General features: G+C 33.1%; 1 protein-coding gene and 1 long non-coding RNA gene across 2 annotated transcripts in view; one reads left to right on the forward strand and one right to left on the reverse strand.

Moving 5' to 3' along the window:
• Positions 1–2,126: 2,126 nt before the first annotated feature.
• The window catches only part of LOC119076040 (hemicentin-2), a 151,397-nt gene continuing 132,090 nt past the window's right edge, over positions 2,127–21,433 (reverse strand). The window contains exon 16 of the mRNA XM_037182664.1: positions 2,127–2,431. Coding sequence (XP_037038559.1) covers positions 2,390–2,431 — 42 coding nt within the window. The 3' untranslated portion in view covers positions 2,127–2,389. The remainder of the gene's footprint in view (positions 2,432–21,433) is intronic.
• Positions 3,328–14,255, forward strand: LOC119076198. The gene is made up of 3 exons (XR_005087567.1): positions 3,328–3,338; positions 5,685–5,691; positions 14,113–14,255. It is a non-coding gene; the product is annotated as an uncharacterized LOC119076198 (long non-coding RNA).

The following is a 21,433-nucleotide window of genomic DNA, read 5'->3' on the forward strand; positions in this document are numbered from 1 at the left end:
GGACACACACCGACACAGAAAATAATAATACATTTTTTGAATTGCTCCATCAGAAAGCATAAATATTTATGTAGATTTACCATTTAGTGTGTGTAGAGAGTACATGAATGCACAGAGAGGGTTTTTACATATTTTTTTCGTTCGGAATTTATAATAATATCACATTGAACACACAAAAAATAATGAACCAACTTTGCCATATACAGCTCTACAACAATATTTTTGATTATTATTTTGCTCTTCTTTTTTCTCGTTTCTCTTTCTCTTCATTCTTTCTTTGTTCATATAAAAACAATTATTTAAATTTAAAAATAATTTATGATACAATTAAAATAAAAAAAGAAGTTTCTTTGTGGAATATATTACAAGTGTATAGATGTGGTGGTGGTGGTTGGTTGTTGTTATTAATGCTCAGGGGGTTGTATGTGTGTAGTATAGGTATTTATATCGTAACTAAAAACGTTTAATGTGCAATTTTGTGTGGATATATATTTCACAAACCGAAAAAGAAAATTTCCATTTTTTTTTCAAGATATTAAAAACTTTAAAAAATAATAATAAGAAAACCAACAAAACCAAAAATAAAAAAAATAACCGAAGACTAATGGTGATGATGGTTTTTTGTGTTATATATTGAAGCCATAGCGACACACAGTGTTTATAATATAATAGTTAACACGCGATTCTCCTTGCACATGTGTATATACAGAATAAATAGTTAATTGATGACTGATATATGAAGTGTCAATAATGGTTAAGTACCTCAAATTTTGTAATTTTTTTTTACTGCACCCCTGGAAAATGAGGCAATACTTCATTGAGTGTTAAGATTCATTTCCCATGGGGTGACTAAAATATCTTACGTCAGTGTTTCGAACTTTGTATTTTGCCAGAGAGTTGCTAATATGACGACTGGGTCGTTCCGTCGAAACGACCCAGTCATCATATTAGCATCTCTCTGTATTTTGCTTAGTATGATTGCAGCCCTTACCTTTGGTTCGGGCTTCAATCGTCACACTTGACCAAAACACCTTGCATAGTAGTGGAATATCGCTGATCTGTTATTTGTCTTTATTGTTTCGTTAGATGAGAAACAAAAATTTCAAAAATAATTGTCACAAAAATAAGTCTGTGTGGAACGGCTGCATTAGACGTCGGCTTGGAAATGAGACACATTTGACATTTAACAGTTGGGCGAAAATTTTGTTTTCCAAGTGATGATAGAGTCACGCCTACAATTATGCAAACACACTCTGAGCCAAGTACGGTGCTCAATTGATTCGAAAATATAAAAAAACAGAATGATTTGAAACCTTTATTGAATTAAAATTCCCACAAATGTGTCCTGTACTCTATGAGGAAAGTTCGGTGCTTCATTGATATCTCGCCTAAATGTAGGCAAGATATATTGCACAAAAAATTCATCGTGTTTTGGGTTTCGTCGTAAGATTCACTAAAGCCGCTGCAACTTTTAAAACTGTGAAGCTTTGAGTAAAACGTTTTGGTCGTTGCTAGACATCATCGATGGGAAAAATTGGTACGGTATTCGAACCAGTGTATGGTTAATGTACGCAACCATTTAGCCATTTTAAACCGAATGTCAAAAAGAGCAATAAATTACTCGATAATTTGCCATTTTTACACTGTTTCAAGATCATGCTGTTATGTTTATAGTTAATTGCTTATAATTAGCGAATTATAAGAAAAATAAAATTTAATTCCTTTTTAGATCCACATCAATTAGGCTGGTAAAAGAAGTTTTTTTTAGTTAGTCAGCAACAAAAGATCATGAACCTATTCGAAACGGGACTAAAAGAAGAAAATTTCATTTTTCTTATAATTCACTAATGTGACACGAGACGTTTCTGCATTTATCTGTTCAAATATTACTCTATTTGACATAAAGTAATATTCTACTACCATGCTAGGTGCTTTGACCTGGCCAAATAAAAAGTAGTGAACAAGGACGTAATCTACTAATTTCGTTTCAATCCCAATCAAATCATCATATACTGTCATATCGTCAGACTATTTATTTTTCTTACTAGGACATTTAATTAATAAATTTGTTTGTCAAAGTTAGTGGGTGACTAATAAAAATGTTTTTTTTTTTATCTTTCTTGTATTATATACAAAATATGTCTAAAAAAATAAATAATAAAAAAAGAATTGGCGCATATAGTACAACGAGGCTCTGATTTCTTTGTTTCTTGTTCGTTTTTTTTTAAAGGAGTTTGGTTAATTAAATTAAATTAATTTTTCTCTTTCTTTTCAAATTGTGAGTGATGGTCTGTTTTTAGTAAAGTTCAGTAGCACTTTTATTTGCAGTTTTGTTAGGTTGATTGTGATGGTGGTATTGGTGATGGTGGTTATTAGGTACGCGTTCCCGCTACGCTACGTGGTTGCCAAATGTACGCAGAACGGGTACAGTCTACGGTGAAAAAGCAAAAAAGAATGTGGGTAGAATAATAAATGTTTATTTTGTGAGAGTATAAAAAGAAAGAAAACCGAAAAAAAACCGTTTATGTGTCGGAAACGGAAAAGAATGGAAAAATAATAGAAAAGAAAAGAAAAATTCAAAAAAAAAAATCAAAAAACTGTGCGAAAAAAATCATTGGAAAACTATATTTGGCAAAAATGTGAATACGATGTAAAGTTTGGATAATCAGAGAGAGAGGGGGGGGGGGAGAGCCATAGAAGTTATTCCCGATGTACAGAATTTTTTTTTCGATTTCAAATTCTTTACGCTCGGTGTACACACTGGCATTATATCGCAAAAATATGAATTTTGAAAACTAAAAGTCGATTGTTCCCTAAAAACAGCAATGTACATTGAGTTTGAACAAATCACACATATTATGCATGGTTTTTACGTCTCTATGTAAAGATATGGGAAACGCTGGTGATAACACAAAAGCAGCAATGTTACAACTCTCTTTCCACACACGACAAAGAAGAATTCCCTGTTTTACACATACGGGTCGGGGTGTACGTATATGCACGGGATATAGATGTAAGTATATAAATCTGATATGGAACTGCTTTTTAAATATTTGCATATTGAATGTCGGATTTTATGTTGTCGATTCCCGCTCTCTGTTGGAATAGTTTTTAATAATTTAGTGGGAAAGTTGGATTCGTTTACAATGGTTCTTGATATGCCATCACATGAATTTGGATGTTTTGCAAAGACATTGGGTGCATAATGGTTTTCGAACGTACGAACCGTTTTCCTCTGGCTGAAAGAGTTTCGAAATCCGAATACTTTAGAAATTTTGCGATTCATTCATTTTTCGCCGCCCCTCCCCCCAGGTGCAGCTGGTTTTGGAGTTTTATTTGTTTTTATTGCAATTTGTTTGGAAATGGAAAGAAAGTTTAATTAATTGCGAAACAACTTTCAAAGGGCAGTTCAGATTTCAGAGCAAAACTATCCAGGGAAACTTGTGAAGCCTCATGAACAATTGGATTTAATGAATGAGTAAATCGACGAGAGATGGTTCAACGTATTTCCACGGAAAATTAAATTATGTGCGGGGAGATACGTTACACGGTTGATTTTATTGGAATTTTTACGTTTACAATTGAATGAAGTGGAAAATTCAAACGTAAATTCAAACGCTTGAAGGTAGTAGCTAGAGTGCACTTGGCAACGCGAAACGATTTATGATGCAAGATTATGTTACCGAAAACATAAATTTCCCAACACATCTTAAATATGTCATGGGACTGTATTTTATTACAATCATAATAAATTTGTATGCAAAAATACGACGTGTCGTAAATGTTTAGAGACATAATATGGAGGTGTTCCACTTGATGTATGAATAAAACGGCAAAAAAAAACATATTTTATTTAGCGTTCAGACTAAGTGAATCAGTTGGATAATTTTTGTTTCTTTTTTGGTTTATTCAATTTCGAGATTTCAGATGTGATACAGAGATTTGGATGTGTTTAAAGCGCGTGTGTCTATGCAAATAAAAAATGAAATGTTGCCTAACATTATTGCCATAAATAATCATAAAAAATTGAGTCTTCTGTGTGGGTGGTAAACTCGAAGGGTGTACACTTGGAGAAAATGGTCCAACAGATGCTAGTTCCATTTGAATTGAAGGTAAATGTATTTAACCATTTGATCACATAGATTCATAACATTTTTGATCAAATTGTCATCATAGCAGATAAAATAGGATAAAGCTGACACAGGGTAATTGGCGTTCCACAACAAACTGAGACTATTTCTGGGAAAACGTTCTTCAGTTTTCTTCTATATATTTTCCAAAATTTTCCACATTTTTCCAAAAAAAAAAAAATTAGAAAAATAGTAAAAAGGTGGAGAATCTTTTGTCTAGTTCACTTCAGGTAATGTTCTTCTGTAGAGAAAAAAAAAATCGAATTCTGCGCATCAAAATCGAGACACTATCACTATATCTGTTCCAAAGAGCGTACTCTTGCGTGGTAATGCAATGTGTTCCTGTGTCATTGCTTTAGCATTCCGAATAACATACTGAACATTTCCTTCACTAGTTTCCGTTGTTGTCCTTCCATTTTTACCAATTCAACAAGTAGAGTGAATTGAAGTTTCTATATTGAACAATTCGTTTGGGGATTGCAGAGTAGATGGTACGCTAACAAACTAATTTGAAATGTCAAAGTGAAAGGTCCTGATAGGGTTCTGGTTAATCTGTCATTTAGTTCAGGTTAAGTCGAAGCCTGTTCTTGCACTGAATCTGAGTTTTCAATTTCCAAATTTGATACAAAATCTTTTACTTCGTTTGCTTTCATACAGATTGACAACAACAACAAAAAAACACCAACCATAGAGTCTGTCGTTTATTTTGTTGATAACATATGATTAAACTCATTCCTTCATCGACCATAATTACTGTGTCAGACGCTATCTACAGTGAGTTTAACGACATCATAAGACATTAATACAATAAGCTTTTTATAGGGAATCGTTCATAATAATTCTGCAATAAAACTGGTTTGGAAGAAGATCTTCATAAACTACGATAAAATTTGTTTAAAATGGAATTAACTCACAAATTGACTCCCGCTACACGAATACAGTTGCCTGTTTTACGTGTATATAAATGTGTGGATAAAAATGAAGCAATTTAAAAGTCCAAGATATGGAAAGTTGATTAAAATTGTATGACATTTGTTATAGGTATACCACCACCATCCTCTATCCCTTCTATCCCTTAATGAGTTCTTATTCATAATTTTATACCAATTTTCTCTATTACGGTTCGTAAGTATATTGAGTTCTCGATTTGATGGGGATTCACGGTGGCAATTCTGTCAGCTTTTTTCTTCTTCTCCTTCTTCGTTACAGTGATTCAATAATTTGGAACAGATTTTTTTTTTTTTGTATATTTTTGCAATATTGTCAGAGATAAAAGTTTAACAGCAAAAATTTAAAGTTCTGTGGATTAAGTGGATTCATGTGTTCGAAATTTGTCCGACTTTAGCGAATTTAATTGCAAAATGGAAAAATCAAGATTTTGTTCTATTGCACGGAAATAACTTCTGCTCACACTGTAGCACCTCGTATCTACCTATCAGTTTGAGAAAGAATAAAAAAAAACGAGAGAAAATCTAAAAGGACTGACGGAAACTTCTCGCAACTTTTTTTTTTCTGCGCCAATTTAAGTGCACATTTTTGCAACAACATTAAAAGTGAAAAGGTCTTTTAAGTAATTGAAAAGTATAATTATAATTGTGCGACGAACATAAAATGTTTCTCGAGTAAAAAGACTTGAAAGGCTACAACAGAACTCTCCAACTTTGTATACTTGAACTGTGCAACATAATAAAGGTAAAATATTACGGAATTCATTAAGTGAAGTTACGGCGAAATATTGAAATAAACTGTTCCTCTATTAAATGTGAACAATTTCAAAATGTTGCTCATTGCTCATGCTCACGTTCTGTCTATTTAAATAGCAGATGGATGTAATTTTGTGCATACATTAATGTGAGATTTGAATGAATTATCATATCGAAAATATTGATAAACAGCAGGTGTGTAAAGCTCGCAATGGGTAATTACCAAACATCGCTAAGAAAAACCATATTACAATACTAGGGAGGTAATGTGGCATTTCCCTCACAAGTGAAAATCGTGGATCTTGTCATGTGGATAAGTAAGGCAATGAGGGAGACCTGATCCTGAAACTTATCAGTTCAAATTACTTAAACAATGTTGGTTGAAAACTTTGGTTGAAAACTTTGGTTGGAAACTTTGGTTGGCTAAAACGTTACTGAACGTTACTGAAAGCTACAAGTCGTCCTTCGTTTCAGTTGTAGAACCACGAATTATTTTCTATCTGAGCTGAGGGAAGGTGTGGACATTTCTTTTTCTACGATGGGCTAACTTCGAGCTATGGACACAAAAATGTGGTACGCCCATTCATCTCTATCAACCATGACAAGATCTGGACAAGAATAATGTTAAAATAAGAAATTTGATGTTATGTTGAATGCAGGTCCACATCTAAGTGGTTGTCTCACAGTTCAATGCTCTTTTTTACATGCAAATATGATTAAGCATAAAGGCAACACAACATGTAATGTGCGACCCTGTGATACTAGCCCGCCCTGTATGGGGGAGTAAAATGAAGGCTAGATATTCTGTTAACATCTATGTGGGATTGAATGTGGGAACATCAACATTTGTCTACGACACAAATATATGCAAACATTTAGCGTGAAATTTATGTAATGAATGAAAACGATTTCTCTAAACTCTCCTATGTTATTTCAAGTTTTTGTTGCATTATTTAGCAGAATTATAAATATCGATTTAAGTCACAACGGTCTTCAATGAAATATGTTTTCATATGTCAATTGTACATATGACATGATATCTACTACACATAGTGAAAGTTAGAGATACTTTCTCCGAATTCGTCTTGAAATATTCTCAGATAGGTAAAGACGTCAATCATTTTAGAAACGGTTAATCAGCTGCTGTCAATACAAAACGGCAAGATAAGCAAACGACTTCGGCTATCCCTTCTACCTACAAGTAGTAAAAGTGATGAAGTAAAAGATTTTGTACGCCTAGAAAAACTGCATTTGAAACTTTTTCTCGTTTAACAGATTCCACAAGTTCCATAGTGTGGAATTTACACATTTACTGGTCTTTCTTAGTCATTGAAGTAGTAGATCAGCTATTTACTCATGTAGACTTACACTGTACAGTGGACAGTGTCCACAGAATTTTTCTAAATCTAGTACTTCGACGACAATAATATTTGTGGATTGAAAAAATAAATAGATTAAGCAACATAAGAAACAGATTCAATGATTGTACCATCATCTCTCTTCTTAAACAGTTTTTACAAATTAAATCTAACGACATTCACAAATTTCCGCTATAATTTTAGAACTTTTCCATCATTTCAGTCAAATACTTTCCGACCGGACATGTCACATTATCAAATTGTAAGAAAAGTGAAATTTCATTAATTTTGCTACGTTTTGAATAGACTTGCGATGTTATAGTTTCAGCTTATAAACGAAGGAAATTTCATTTTTCTTATAATTCGCTAATGTGCCATGTTCCGTTTCTGCATTTAACTATTCATGTTATTTAGAACCGCGGAATTTTTAGCCAAAGGGACCGAGTTAAAAGGTTTATTTGGAGCTATGGTAACAGAGATTGATGAATCTGATCCGGCATCGCATTCAAAATATTATCAATGGAAGCAAAGGTACTGCGGTTTTCTCTAATTTCAAACTCGATTTTAAATAAAAACAAAAAATTAGTTTGTGTTTGATGTTGATAAATAAAATCGTAATTTCACTAAATAAAAAATAAAATCAAAAAAATTCGGGTTATGTAAAATAGTACAAACTCAAAACGTATCTGTTTCGGTTGGAGGATTTATTCCCATTATTTTTTCTGTTCAAAGCCAAAGTTGTAATTACATTTTTCAGTTCAAAGGAATTAAATACCGAATACGAATATCCAACAGAGATAAATTCAACACAAAATGAAATAAAAAAAAATCGAGAGAAAAGTTAATTAAAAAAGTGGTTGGAAAAAGCGTTTTTTTATTCGGGATTAATTGAAAAGCATCAAAATAATCATTTTATTGACTACATGATGACACTGTAAATATGTGTAACATAGGTAGACAGAGAGCCGGTGTCCAAATCTGTTCCCCATTATGTTACGGTTTGGGTTACGGTTTGGGTCATCGTGCAACGTTAGAACGGCCCTGTCAAGCTAGGTAGCTTAATTTAGTTACTATTGATGGAGAGTTGTTATGCCAGATGAAAGTTAGACGTACATTCCAATTGAACTTATCTTAAGCTAACATTTTCCCAAATATTTATTTAGGAAAAATGTGTCACAACCATTACAATGTGTTAAAAATCATGAAAATCTAGAAAATTCCATGAAAATTCAGGAAAATCTGTAAAAGTACAGGAAAATCTGGAAAATGTCCGAAATGTTGGAAAATCCAGAGAAATGTGGGACAACCATTACAATGTGGGAAAAATTAAGAAAATCTAAAAAAATCCATGAAAATTCCGGAAAATCTGGAACAGTACAGTAAAATCTTGAAGAATCTACGAAAATGTTGAAAAATCGAGGAAAAAAGATGCAGGAAAATGGTTTCCCAGATCATGAACACAATATTTCGCAACATTTGTGAATCAATTGTAATTAATGTGAAAATTTCATACTGCATTTTGTCGTTCCTTTTGTTATTGTAGAATAATAAAATTTATTTACAAATAACCATAACGCTTCGAGAGGTACTTACACACTCTCTCTGTGGAGCTTTTACCGTTTGGTGAGAGTGTAATAAAAGCTGAAAAATGTCTGTGATAAATTCCACTTAGAAGTAGAAAAGAAAACGAATTAACCAAAGAAGTGAAAATGAAATAAAAAGTAAAAAAAGAAAAAAAAAAGAAAAAAAAAAAGAAAAAAAAACGGAAAACGTAAAGCATAAAAAACGAAAACATTTTAATTGAGAATGCGTGACAGTTTGCATTGTAATTTATTATAATTTTTATTAATAGCATATTACTCGACGTAGACTCATTAAAAACAAAATGAGAAAAACGTTTTATGCGTCGCATTGTTTGTAAGAGAGAACTATAAAGAAAGTGTGTATATACACCACCGACAGAGACATATAATCGTAGTCAATGTTATAATAGTAAGGGGGATGAAATAATGTGATTACCGCACGAAAAAATGCAATAAATTTTCTCTTTAATTTTGCCATCAAGTTTAAGGCGAAGACAGTAAAATTAGATGTATTAAAACAAAGTGAATTATCTCGATTGTTTCGACACATTATGGAAGGGAAAATTATTGTCATTTTAATTAGTTTAGTTCGTCCTGTTTTTTTTCAGTTTTTTGCTTTCTTCCTTTCTTTTAAATTAATTAAGTTAATTGGGCTAGAATTTATGTTTTACATCAAACGCACGGAAACTATTCAGTACTTTCCAAGTGAAATCATATCCTATTCAACCAGCAACGGAAGGCTGATGAAAAATAAAACGAGTAAACGAAAACCGATTGGTTGGTGGCTAATCAAAGGGACATTTGTAACCTGAATTTGATCCATTTCTCTTCGCAACACTTTTTCAATCGACCGGTGCATTTGATTCGAAAAGTTGTCTATAAGCAACACGTACATCACTTAGACCGAGGGATGAATGACTCTGACATTATTGTGATTCTAAGAGAAATTCTTCGATATATCCTTAATTTAGAATCATTCCAGTATTTTCCGGATGTGACGTCCATTTTTCCTATGATTCCCTTGACTCCCAATGATTAAGTATTATTGTCCTCCATCTCAGGGCCTAATTTTGTAAATTTTAATTTCAAATAACTCTGAAAAAGTTCCGAAAATTTTTTGAATCTTCTTTTTAGCAACTTTCAGGAGTTTTTCAGAAATAAAATTCTTAAAAATGGTCTTCTCCTTCTTCATCAGATAAAATTTCGGATATAATTTTCAATGCTCAGAAATCGAATCCTGTCTGGAAAATCCCGCCACCTTTGTTTAGAAAAAATGACGTAACTTTTCAGGTAGATTGATCTAAACAGCCTCGATGAAGCTGTTTAGATTGATCCACGAGGTATTGATAATACGAACGAACATGAATTGATATTATTGAGATTTTTTTAATAATTCTAAAACTTTAGTGCTTTTCACATGATTCTCGCGATTATCGTGATTCTAGTGATGCTCGTGATTCTAGTGATGCTCGTGATTCTCGCGATTCTCATGGTTCTCGCGATACTCGTGGTCCTCTAGATGCTCGTGATTCTCTTGATTCTCATGATTCCCTTGATACTCTAACTTCATCTGTGATTCTTACGACTATTTTCTAATTCTTTCTATATTGTGACACGATTCTCCGGAACGGCTACCCCTCAGCCTAGACATAGGCTAAATTTGAATGTTGAGATAGTTTGATGATTTCTTGTTAGTACTACATTACAGCAATAATTTCTTCTATACCACAACCAAACAACAAAATTGTTTAAAGCAAATTCTTCTACCTAACTTCCAACTTGTTATTATATTGTTGGTAGAGTTTGCCAGGCAAACATTGCCCGCAAATAATACTGCCTGGGATAGCAAAAAACCTGTTACCACATTTTTTTTAACGAAACAAATTCCGTAAGAAATAAACAATCAAAATTATCGAACATACCCTACGGGACGTCGATCGACGACCGACATTATTCCGTAAACTTTATCATAATTTCTAAATTTATTCGCCCAAATAACTTCTTGCCGATGTACTGTGTTCGGTAGAAGGCAGCAAATATTTTCGAAATAACTTTGAGTTAGTTATACTGATATTTATGCCCATAATACAAAATGAAAGGCTAACAGCTTGACCGAATTGCATATTTTGAGGCAATGATTTGCGATGAGTGGTACGGAAATATTTTCTCATAAATTGCAATTCCAAATCGAACACAAGAAAAAATTCTAAATATTTTATTAAACCCTCGATAAAACCGCTAGACGTTAGACTATACCTAACATGGAAATAAGGTCCGCCGATTGAAACTGCTGCGGTAATAAATATCGAATTTCACTTAAAGCTGACCATCAGCAAACTTTTCGTCCTAAATCGCTATCCTAAATTGTTCATTAGAAATTCTAACTATTCTTACCGATAAACAGGCGAATTATCCACAATGAATCCATTTTCCGGAAAATTATTGATGAAAATTTCCATTGAAAACAAATCTTTTTCTGATTATCCCTTGCACTGAGTCGTGACTATTTTCATATATTTAATCCTCTTAACCACTAATCGCTGGGCTGATGCACATGCAAAATTTAATTCGCGTTTGTATAACCACGGTTCGAACGAAACATTATGCTTAAATCTGCTTCGACAGATTTTATTGTTTTGTAACATCCATAGACGATCGAACTGTAAAATTGTGTGAAATAAAGGGAAACACATCAAGTAATCCAAAAACCGAAAAGAATGGATGAATTTCCAGCAGCCATACAGAAACGTAAGTCTCCTCACTACAATTTTATGAAATATTTTCCGCAGGTTTTTTTTTGTGTCATTGCTGGGATACTTTGCGGTGAATTGAAGTGGGAGATATTATTCACACTGCAGAGGCAAGCCATTTTATAATATGCAAACTTTATATCCCATTATTCAATATACATGGAAGTGGTTATACACCCTATATCGGAGGCAGATAGTTTGTTATAATATGACAAGAATTTGGTGTGAAATGTATAGAGAGCCTGGGCTTTGTTTCAAACGCTCAGAATTTTCCATCTTTTTTTATAATATATTCGAAATGATCGATAATCAGAATAATGTGGAATTTCTGTCTTCGGAAATATGAAATCGATTCGGGCTACTCTCTGTTCGTAATTTAGGTTTTTTTTACGTTTTCTATATACAAAATAAAAGTCATTTATTCGGTTGGAGAGGGACTATTCAACCGAATGGCATGAGAAAAAAACCTTTATATGGATCGGCGTTTAAGTGATTCTGGCAGTAATGGATATCCGGTTATGAGAACAACGGAATTGTGCTTTATGTATTGTAATGTGATACAATATGGAAACTATTATCTACCGTCAAGTTTGCAATTTTAATAGCTGTTTTCAGTCATGGCTTCTTTCCAGGGACTACTTTTGGTACAGAACTTTCACAGATTTTCCTAGCTCTTCCCATAGTTCACAAAATTTAAAAAAAGGAAGAAATTCCGTAAAATGTGGAAAGCTATGTAAACTATGGAAAGCTAGGAAAATGTGAAAAAGCTGAGGAAATGTCGGAAAACGTTTTTTTTTTTCAAAAATAGTCCCTGTTTCTCTCTGAATAATGAAATTTTGAACATGTCGGAGCTCATTAAATTTCTCGTTAGGCCATGCAAATTTAATGAAAATTTGAAATAACTTGGAAAGTATACATTAATGGATCCATTAGATGATCTGACCCGAATCACCGACAGTGTCTATATTTGGAGTAAATTATCCTGTACAAGAAGTTCGTTTAAATAACTCGAAATCATCTGAGCAAATCATCTGGTACGTTTTCCAATGCATGCTTAGACACGAACTCGGTTTTTGTTTTCACCATACGCGTTTTACATTTATAATACTATCACTTAGAATGTGCGCTCGTGAATCAATAGCTCAAAATTGGATACCACTCACTTAATCTTAAGAGCGTACAAGGGTTTAGCTTCGGACAAGAACCAAAATTGCGCGAAAAATAGGGAATGTTTAGGAACATGATTCTCAGGATGCAAAGAGATGGAATACAACAAAAAATCGATGAACGGTTAATTTGACAAAAATGTGTTTTCACATTTATAATATTGTTTCATTTTCACGAATATTTTTCACAATTAAAACACGTCTGCAAGGCAAAAATTTGTACCACTTTAGTTACATTTTTTCGGCAGTACATCGATAATAACTACATAAGTTGCTATATCAAAACCGTTTCTTATGTCACGAACCACGAAATTATGTTTTCAATTTTTTGAAATAAGTTTTTTTTCCAGAAATTAACCAAAAACAATTTTGTTTCTATCACGGCGGCCCAGAGCCTAATATTTGGGAATTAATTCTCTAAATTCCCAAAATTCCCAAAAATTCCCTAAAATTCTCAAAAATTCCCAAAAATTCCCTAAATTCCCAAAAATTCCCAAAAAACCCAACAAATATTTCAGAACATATTGAATATAATATATCCAGTAAATTGAGCTTAAGCGGCATATCGCCAAAACTGGAGGTGATGGTGATAGGGGAACAAGTGGTCTCCGATTTTAAGGAGTGATAGATTCATCTTCAATTCTAGAGAATCGTATCTTTAATTTTTTTCGAACATTTTTTTAAATTTTCGGTTAAAGTGTTCAAAGGTGAAAGCATGTCAGAGGGTACCGAAAACCTTTTTGCGGCTATAACTCAAAAATAATTATTTTAAGAGCAGTCTACACTCCGACCTTCTATGAAAAACATTTTCGATGATAACTTCTTCTTAGAATATTTTTTGAAAAAAGTGGTTTCATCGTTTGGTGCCACAACATATAAAGTTTCGATAGCCACCAGAATAAACCACGAGCTTTTTTTTAATAAACGTTTATTTTTGTTATAAAAACTTTTTATATTTTTTATAGAAATTAATTAAAAAAATCACTGCCATGATGAACTCACGTGCGGAAACTCTAAAGAATCGAAATGTGAAATGTGATATTAGGTATTTGTCAGCTGATAGGAATATTTTGTTTGTTAGTGTTGGTTTTTTGGTTATCTCGGTGATCACAATTAAAACAAACTGTCAACAAATAAAACATCCCAATTTGTTAGGTCACGAAATTGTTTTTTTTTCAAGCGCGAGATTTTTTGAAAATTGGAGCGGCTTTTCAAACTGAAATTAAGAATTTCAAATATCCACTTTTCCAATATCAATATACAATTTCAGTGTGTTTTTGATGTGTTCATTGAAATAAAAATAATATGGACTAACGCTCGCGGTTTATTGTCAAAATTGATGCAGTCTACGCCGAGAAAACTCAAAAGTCCAAAAAATATCACAAAAAACACAAATTTTAGGAGTTTTGAGTCTTTTCTCAGTACACTACATCAATCTGGACAATTCCAGTGGCTATCGAAACCTTATATGTTCTGGCACCAAACGATGAGGCCACTTTTTTCAAAAATAATTCGAATAAAAAGTTATCATCAAAAATGTATTTCATAGGGGGTCGGAGTGTAGATTGCTCTTAAACTATTGTAGTGTTGTACTAATGTCGGCTTTGGAGAGACCTACAAGTAGAGTATACGCCCTGGCTGGTGCGAGTACATCGACAAGAATTATATCCTTCAGAGCATAATATTTGGGAACCAATTCTCAAAAGTTCACTAAAATTCCAAAAAAAATCCAATTTTTTTTTTTTGCTTGTTCATAGTCTTTAAAGGTTTTTGAACTTTTCCTGATCTTTTACGAGCATTTAATTATAAAAATGCAAAGAAAAGAAATTTTTTGGGAATTTTAGGGAATTTTTGGGAATTAATTCACAAAAATTCCCTAAATTCACGAAAATTCCCCAAATTACCAAAAATTCCCTAAAATTCCCAAAAATTCTCAAAAACGATTCACAAATATTAGGCTCTGGCGGCCATTTTGTTTTCACTATATTTCTATGATGGGTGTCTTCGATGTTCGATTTTCTATTGTTATTGAAGACCCAACACAAGTTTCATTTCAGTTAAACGAGAGTATTTTGTTTTTGTCCAAAGCTAAACTCTTGTACGCTCTTAAAGAGACTCTCTTTCGTCGTAACGATTTTCAAACTACGCTTAAATGGTGACTGGAATCGCTTTAGATCAAGCGCAATTAAGTTTAGCGAGGCTTGCCGGTAGGGACATTGTTGAATAAACCGATATTCGATTTGTACTACAGTGTGTACATCTTTAAAAACAGTGCCGCCTTTTACATATGGGCCAAATGGGCAAATGCCCGTGGCGCCCGAAGTGGAGCAGCTTTACTAAATTGGCGCCTATTTTTCTAATTGCCCGATGGCGCCCAAAAGCTAAAAGCGGCACTGTTTAAAAACCACAATTTTAGTTTTATCAGAGTTCTAAAAGTCATCGATCGATGTTCCCAGTGAATTAAGTGATTCCTAGTCTTTGATATTTTTGAACTATTCGGAATCTTCAGAACTAAAACTACAAATAATTCTTAAAGTCAATGGTCTGACGTCAGAAAATATGTCTTGAAGTTCACTATGAACGATTTTATAAAAGGTACGGAGTGCTAGGGAAAAAAAAAACGGAAAATCCCGAAATGTCTGTGATGGAACGATAACTTGAGTAATGCTTAACCGATTTTAAAAAATTTGTCTTCAATCGACGAGGAAGATTGTCTTCAATCGAGAATAGAGATCACGTTCGGCGTTGAACAATATCGGACTAATTACGTAGGACTTCTAACAAGAGTGCTAAAAATGTTCCTTATTTTTTAATGATCATCCACTTCCAGTGGTAAGACCTCTCAATCTATGCCCTCGATTGTGTTGTTTCTTTTTACAGTCCATTTAAGGAATAAAGATTTGGAGTTAAAATTAAAGGATGTTTCAATGTCTTTTACTGTCAAGGGACCTGACCGACCCCATTGAGTAGATTCTGCGTTTAGCTTACCACAGTCACATCAAAATATCCCGGTAAAAAATGAGTCTCAAAGAGTAGAACCACAAGCAGCAAAACTAATATAGTACATGTTATCTCAATCGGTTGGAGCATCACCCCGACAAGGTGAAATAGAGTGATACATAGCCTTAAGCCAATTGTGGGTTATTAAAGCAGATTGCTATTTAAATCAAACGAAATTTTAGAGAGAAATTTTGGAGAATAACAACTTTTCGCGTAGCTAGGCTCTCACGTTTTTCCGATTATTTCATTTCAATTTTCGAATTGACAAACTGAAAACACTTCACGTTCTATGCACAAACCAGCCTCATCATTTGTCCTTGCTTAACATTGCGTAACAAATCTGCCGCTAATTATTGCTGTTAAATCAAAACTTTGCCAATCATCATCCAGCTAATTATAAATGATGAAAGGAAATTCAAAATTTAAATTAAAATTCAATGCAAAATTCATTTAAAAAAAAAAAACTTTCATCACCTGTGACAAGCCGCACAAATATTATTAAATTGAAATCTTTTACATTGTCGCGGGCGGTGTTAAACAACATAGTAAAATGTTTGATCGATAATTATTTTTCAGTTCTCTCTCGTAATGAGGTTTTAAAATTTATAATTTTTCGCATTTAAATCAATTAAAAAATTATGGAAATCATGATTCCCTTGAAAATAATTTAATTCAATGTAAATTGATGAATCGAATTAAAAATTAATCAATTTCATTCGCGTGTCATTTCTTCTCTGTTTTTTTGGTGTTTTGTTATGAGTTTTTAATTACAATATTTTCAGCTGGATCACCGGTCTGTCGGTGTATATGTTTGTTTTTGTGTGCATTATCATCTGAGCAATTTAACAAGCCATAGACGAAAAACGTTGAGACTTGAGACGGAAGCGCTACAACTTTATATAATCATTTTGCGCGAATTTAATGAGTTAAGCAATTAGGCTGGCTGTATGCAAAAGAACATTTTACTGAGCCAATTATGAAAATATTGATTTAATATCCACGAAATTTTAAAATAATTTTTTGGCACGGATTGTTCATCAACGAAGGAAAATTTCATTTTGTTTTATTTTCATGGTTATATAATGGTATTTAATACGTTCCCAACGTAATAATTACGGATAATTCATTAATAATGCGTGTTTTGGCTGATGTAATCGGATTTGCAATAAATGCAGCACAAACGAAATTCACTAGTTCGTCGAAAGTATTTTGTTTTCGGTTAATTAATCGTCTATTGGTTCAAATAGAAATGTTAAAGCCCCTTGTGTGGTGCTGACTGAAAGAGGACTAAATGTAAATATATTACAAAATTGGGCTTTCCATTAATATTAAATATAGAAAATGGCTCAAATAACCATCCGGTATCAATAACAGTCCGTTGCCATCGTACATCAACGTTAATGGATTAAAAAGGCGGTATTTCACATCAATGAAAGTTTCATCAGTTGCCATTAACAGGTATGGAAAGATTTAATTTAACGAATTTCATCATCGACATAGAATCAAGAGAAGTACGAGAATCTCTAGAATAGAGAATAGTTATTTATGCTAGCGAGTGCCTGCGACCTCGAGTGATAATCTACACATGTAGTGCCTAATAAAGCGTTTATCACAACGTTTCTTTCTCAAAAAAGCGAGCGAAAGTTTTACTTTTCGTCGCTCAGTTGAGGTGTTGAAGAAACGATTTCTTTTACACGCGCTGGATCACGAAAGCGTCAAAAGTTATGCGAAACAACACATTTTTATGTCCTTCTTTTTATGAACGCTGGGACACTTCTAGGACACTCGCAATGCCTGAATATTAACATTGCGAATATCCAAACGAGATGGATGTGACAGATTTTTTTTTCTCGAGCTAAAGGCGAGACTTTATGTATGTGCGCATGTAAAACTACGTAAAGTCGGATCTGTTGAAGGCTGGGTACGGAATTTTCTCTAATTCGTACCCAAAATCCCGTTTTGTCTCGGTGAGTCTTTAATTGAGAATTACTCTCGGAGGGAATTATTTCTTTGCCGGAAAAAATTGCCTGTGGACCAAGAAGTAATCCAGAAAAGAAATTATTGAAATCATCGAAAATCTATGCCATCATGCCCTACTAACCTAATCATTCCAATTTGCTGTTGGCTTTGAACTTTCACTCGTTCGGTCGTTATGAACAGAAATATATTCGTAAAAGACAAACTTTTCATTCAACGCAAATATCGTTTCTTATCTTGAATTGTAAAGTTTAACTCGACTTGCAAACTCTTGCCACGCTCCAAAAAGTACTTTTCGTTATGATTCTTGTGTAAAGTAAACAACAAAAAATCAGTCAACTATGAAACTATCCCAGATCACAAATGTCCTCGAGATTAACTTACGAAAAAAGATGAATTATTCGAATTTAAACTTTCATTCTTCTTCAATTGCAAACAAAACTAATTTAATTAAATAGAAAAAAAAGATTTCGGTAACGAAATCGGTTTTCATCAAAGTAAAAGCCAACAATGAAAAGATAAGGGTATGTGGACGAACGAATAGATTTTAGTTATGGTAAATGGAACTTTGGTAATTTGGCTGCGAAAAGACTGCTTCTGGTGTGTCATTCTAATATAGAAACGAAGATAATTTTCGTCAGCGATTAAATAATTATTGTCTCAACTCAGTGACGAAAAAGAGCCATCACTCAGTTGCAAAATAACTATTTATTTTTGACCTGAACCTAAATATTTCACATCTGCAACGTCAGGTTTCAGGTTGACCTGAAAATTTCATACTTTATTCAGGTTTCAGGTAAATTCAGGTCAGGTCATAATTGGTCGAATCAGGTCCAGGTGAAAATAGGTCGAGGTATTTTCAGTTTAGGTTTCAGGTAAACCTGACCTGTTCCGAACTTTAGTTTTACTTTTTGTCACTGAGTTGAGAAAAGAACGTTTTAATGCTACAGTCCGGATATGAAAAGGTGCAGAAGTGCTGTGAATGCTTTTGCTCTTTTTTTAACCAACAACTAGTTCTTTCGATACACGGAACATGAATGAAGCTACTTCGACGAATGTGTCGAAAATAGTGGTAAACTCACTCACACATGGCGTTTTTAGACATTGGTAACATTATAGTCATACGAAGAATCTAACACCAGATCGATAACTGTATTGAAAGTAGCTATTAACCAACTTAGCGAACTTACATTATGAACCGGCAAATTACACTGCCAAGTGTTATTGGTGTCGTTACTGAATGTAGCACGTAATTATCCAACATGGAACATTTAAGATAATTGATGATGATATAGTCCGGACACCGATTTGAAATATTTGATAAACATAGAGAGAAATACGTATTAATGAAGAATAGTGATCTTAAGGGTGTGTCGTAGGGACACACGTCCCATAGTCATTTACATAACTAGAACACAGAAAATGTTTAATAAGTTCAAATTTGTATGAAGTTTGTTATTGCGAGGCGAGGCGAAGCCGACATCAATAAGCACACGAATACTTGTCCATTCTATCCCGAGTTGTGTAACGAATTTTACATGCTGTGGGTCATAGTTCAAAATTCGGAGGCGATTTCCGAACGATATCCTTCGGAAAATTTTAGTTAATTAGCTATTTTCGACCGCAGGGCAAACTAATGGCATGTTAAAGACACTTTCACAATGAATTTTTCATGAATCATCATGCGATTAATGGATTTATTATTTTCGAATATGTTGTGAGCGGCCGTTGAAAAATGTCGGTTAAGTGAATATCAACAGTCGATGGTGGTCAAATGAACCATAAAATTTTAATTGAAAAATCCTATTGCCAAAACGACTTTCAATTGCAAACAATTAATTGTAGATGTTGGCATTCATCCACTTCATAGATTTGAGCGGCAGCTCTTTTGCCCTTATAACCGTCTTTCAGCTTATAACAATGGTGAATAACTGGAAACTTGATTGAAAAGTTTCTTTAAAAAAAAAGAAAGAAAAAATATGAAAAAAGGAATTCACCCGTCGATTGTATGCACTAGTGATCATTTAATAAAAATTCTAAAATTAATAAAAACTGAAAAATAAATTTATGAAGAGGATCTGAAGAAATCAGTGAATAAAATCAGATGAAAATATGTTAAAAAGGTTGAAGGAATTTCGAAACACATAAAATATAATAGGGAAATGTGTATATAGGAAACGAAAACAACTTTTGCTCGCTCCGTTCTGTTGCCCATATTATATTCGTTATAAACAGAAAACATTTCATAGTAAAAAGGATGAGAAATTATCACACGGCTGTACGTAAACGTTAAATTTTATGTAGAAAAATGAAAATTGTAAACAAAAAAAAATCATTTTTTTTTTATTCTACGAGAGGCAGGTTATATATGTTGGTGCAGAAAAATGCAAATTGTGAATATATATATAAGTATGTCTTGATATACGCAAACACTCATTTATCATAGATATAAAAAAGTGCAAAAAAAATTGTTGGTTGTTAAGGTGCATAAATGTTAAACATTTCTGTTGCCTAGAACATTTTTTATACAGTGCTTCCATATAAATATTAGAAATTTAAAAAAAAAATATTTTTTGCTTAGTAATATAAAGTTATAGAGAGAAAATATGATAAAAAAAAGGAAAAGAAAATGTTTGTGCTCTTGTATATATAGGTACTGAAATGTAGCGAATCAGTATAAGGAAATACACTTGCATTGCAATAAGAATATTTTTTTGTTGTTGTTGCTGTTGTTGCTGTTGTTGCACCCTCAATGCAACGGAGGAATTTTTTTATTTTTATTATTTTCCTTGTTATTTAGGAACTTAATGCTCTTACAGAAAACCATTCAAATGTTAGTCATTTTCCATTTTATTTACCATATTTTTTAGCATTCACTTGTGTGTTTTATGTTATTTCACTCGACTGTTCACTCGCGGCTTTTCTTTCAATTTTTCTTTTTCAAAATATACTTGTCGTATGACTTTGACAACATGATAAGTGACTTCGCGAAAAGTGGCTGCGAAAAGAGAGTACGAAGCGGTTGCTTACATTTAATACTTTAAAAGCATGGAAATACGAAAAATTGGGTGACTACAATTTTATTTGTGTCGGAAAATGGTTTGCATTCGAGAATTTGATTTTTTTCTTTTTTTTTTATTCGCGTAAGTTATTTGAATGCACTTGTTGGCGGTTAAATGAACCCATCAAAATTCAGACATTAATTTCGAAATTGCGAACAAAAACGAACATTCTTAATGTAGCGAACAAACATTTCCGCTTCGAAATTCATATTAACTTGGTTCATATCACTGTTTGTGTGACGAAGTGAGAAAAAATATGAATGAAACCGCGTGGCACAAAGTAGACGTGTGTAATTTGCAGGAAAATTTTGTGGAAAATGTTTTATTTTTTGTGCATTTATTCACATTTCGTGGATTATCAATTTTTCCGATGAAGTGGAAGTTGATGATACATCTCTAGTATGGGGCTAATCGCAATTTTATTTTTGATTGGTTCGATTGATTCGAGAGTCAACACCGTATTTCATCGAATTCGGTATGAATTACATTTTGTTAATTTTCCTGTCGCTTTAAAATGCATTTATTAACGGCGATTATGATCGACGAGTGGACTCTGTAAATTGTTCAAAATCCACTGACAGCAGAAAAAGGATTGAAAATTTTCCGTTTTTTTTAAACCATTTTTTTCGGTTGTTTGTTCATTCATTAAATGATGGAATTGAGGCCTTGAAGACGTGACCGGATCAAGAATTGAAATATTTGTG

Source organism: Bradysia coprophila, unplaced genomic scaffold, assembly GCF_014529535.1.
Source record: "Bradysia coprophila strain Holo2 unplaced genomic scaffold, BU_Bcop_v1 contig_232, whole genome shotgun sequence".
Classification (NCBI taxonomy): Eukaryota; Metazoa; Arthropoda; class Insecta; order Diptera; family Sciaridae; genus Bradysia; species Bradysia coprophila.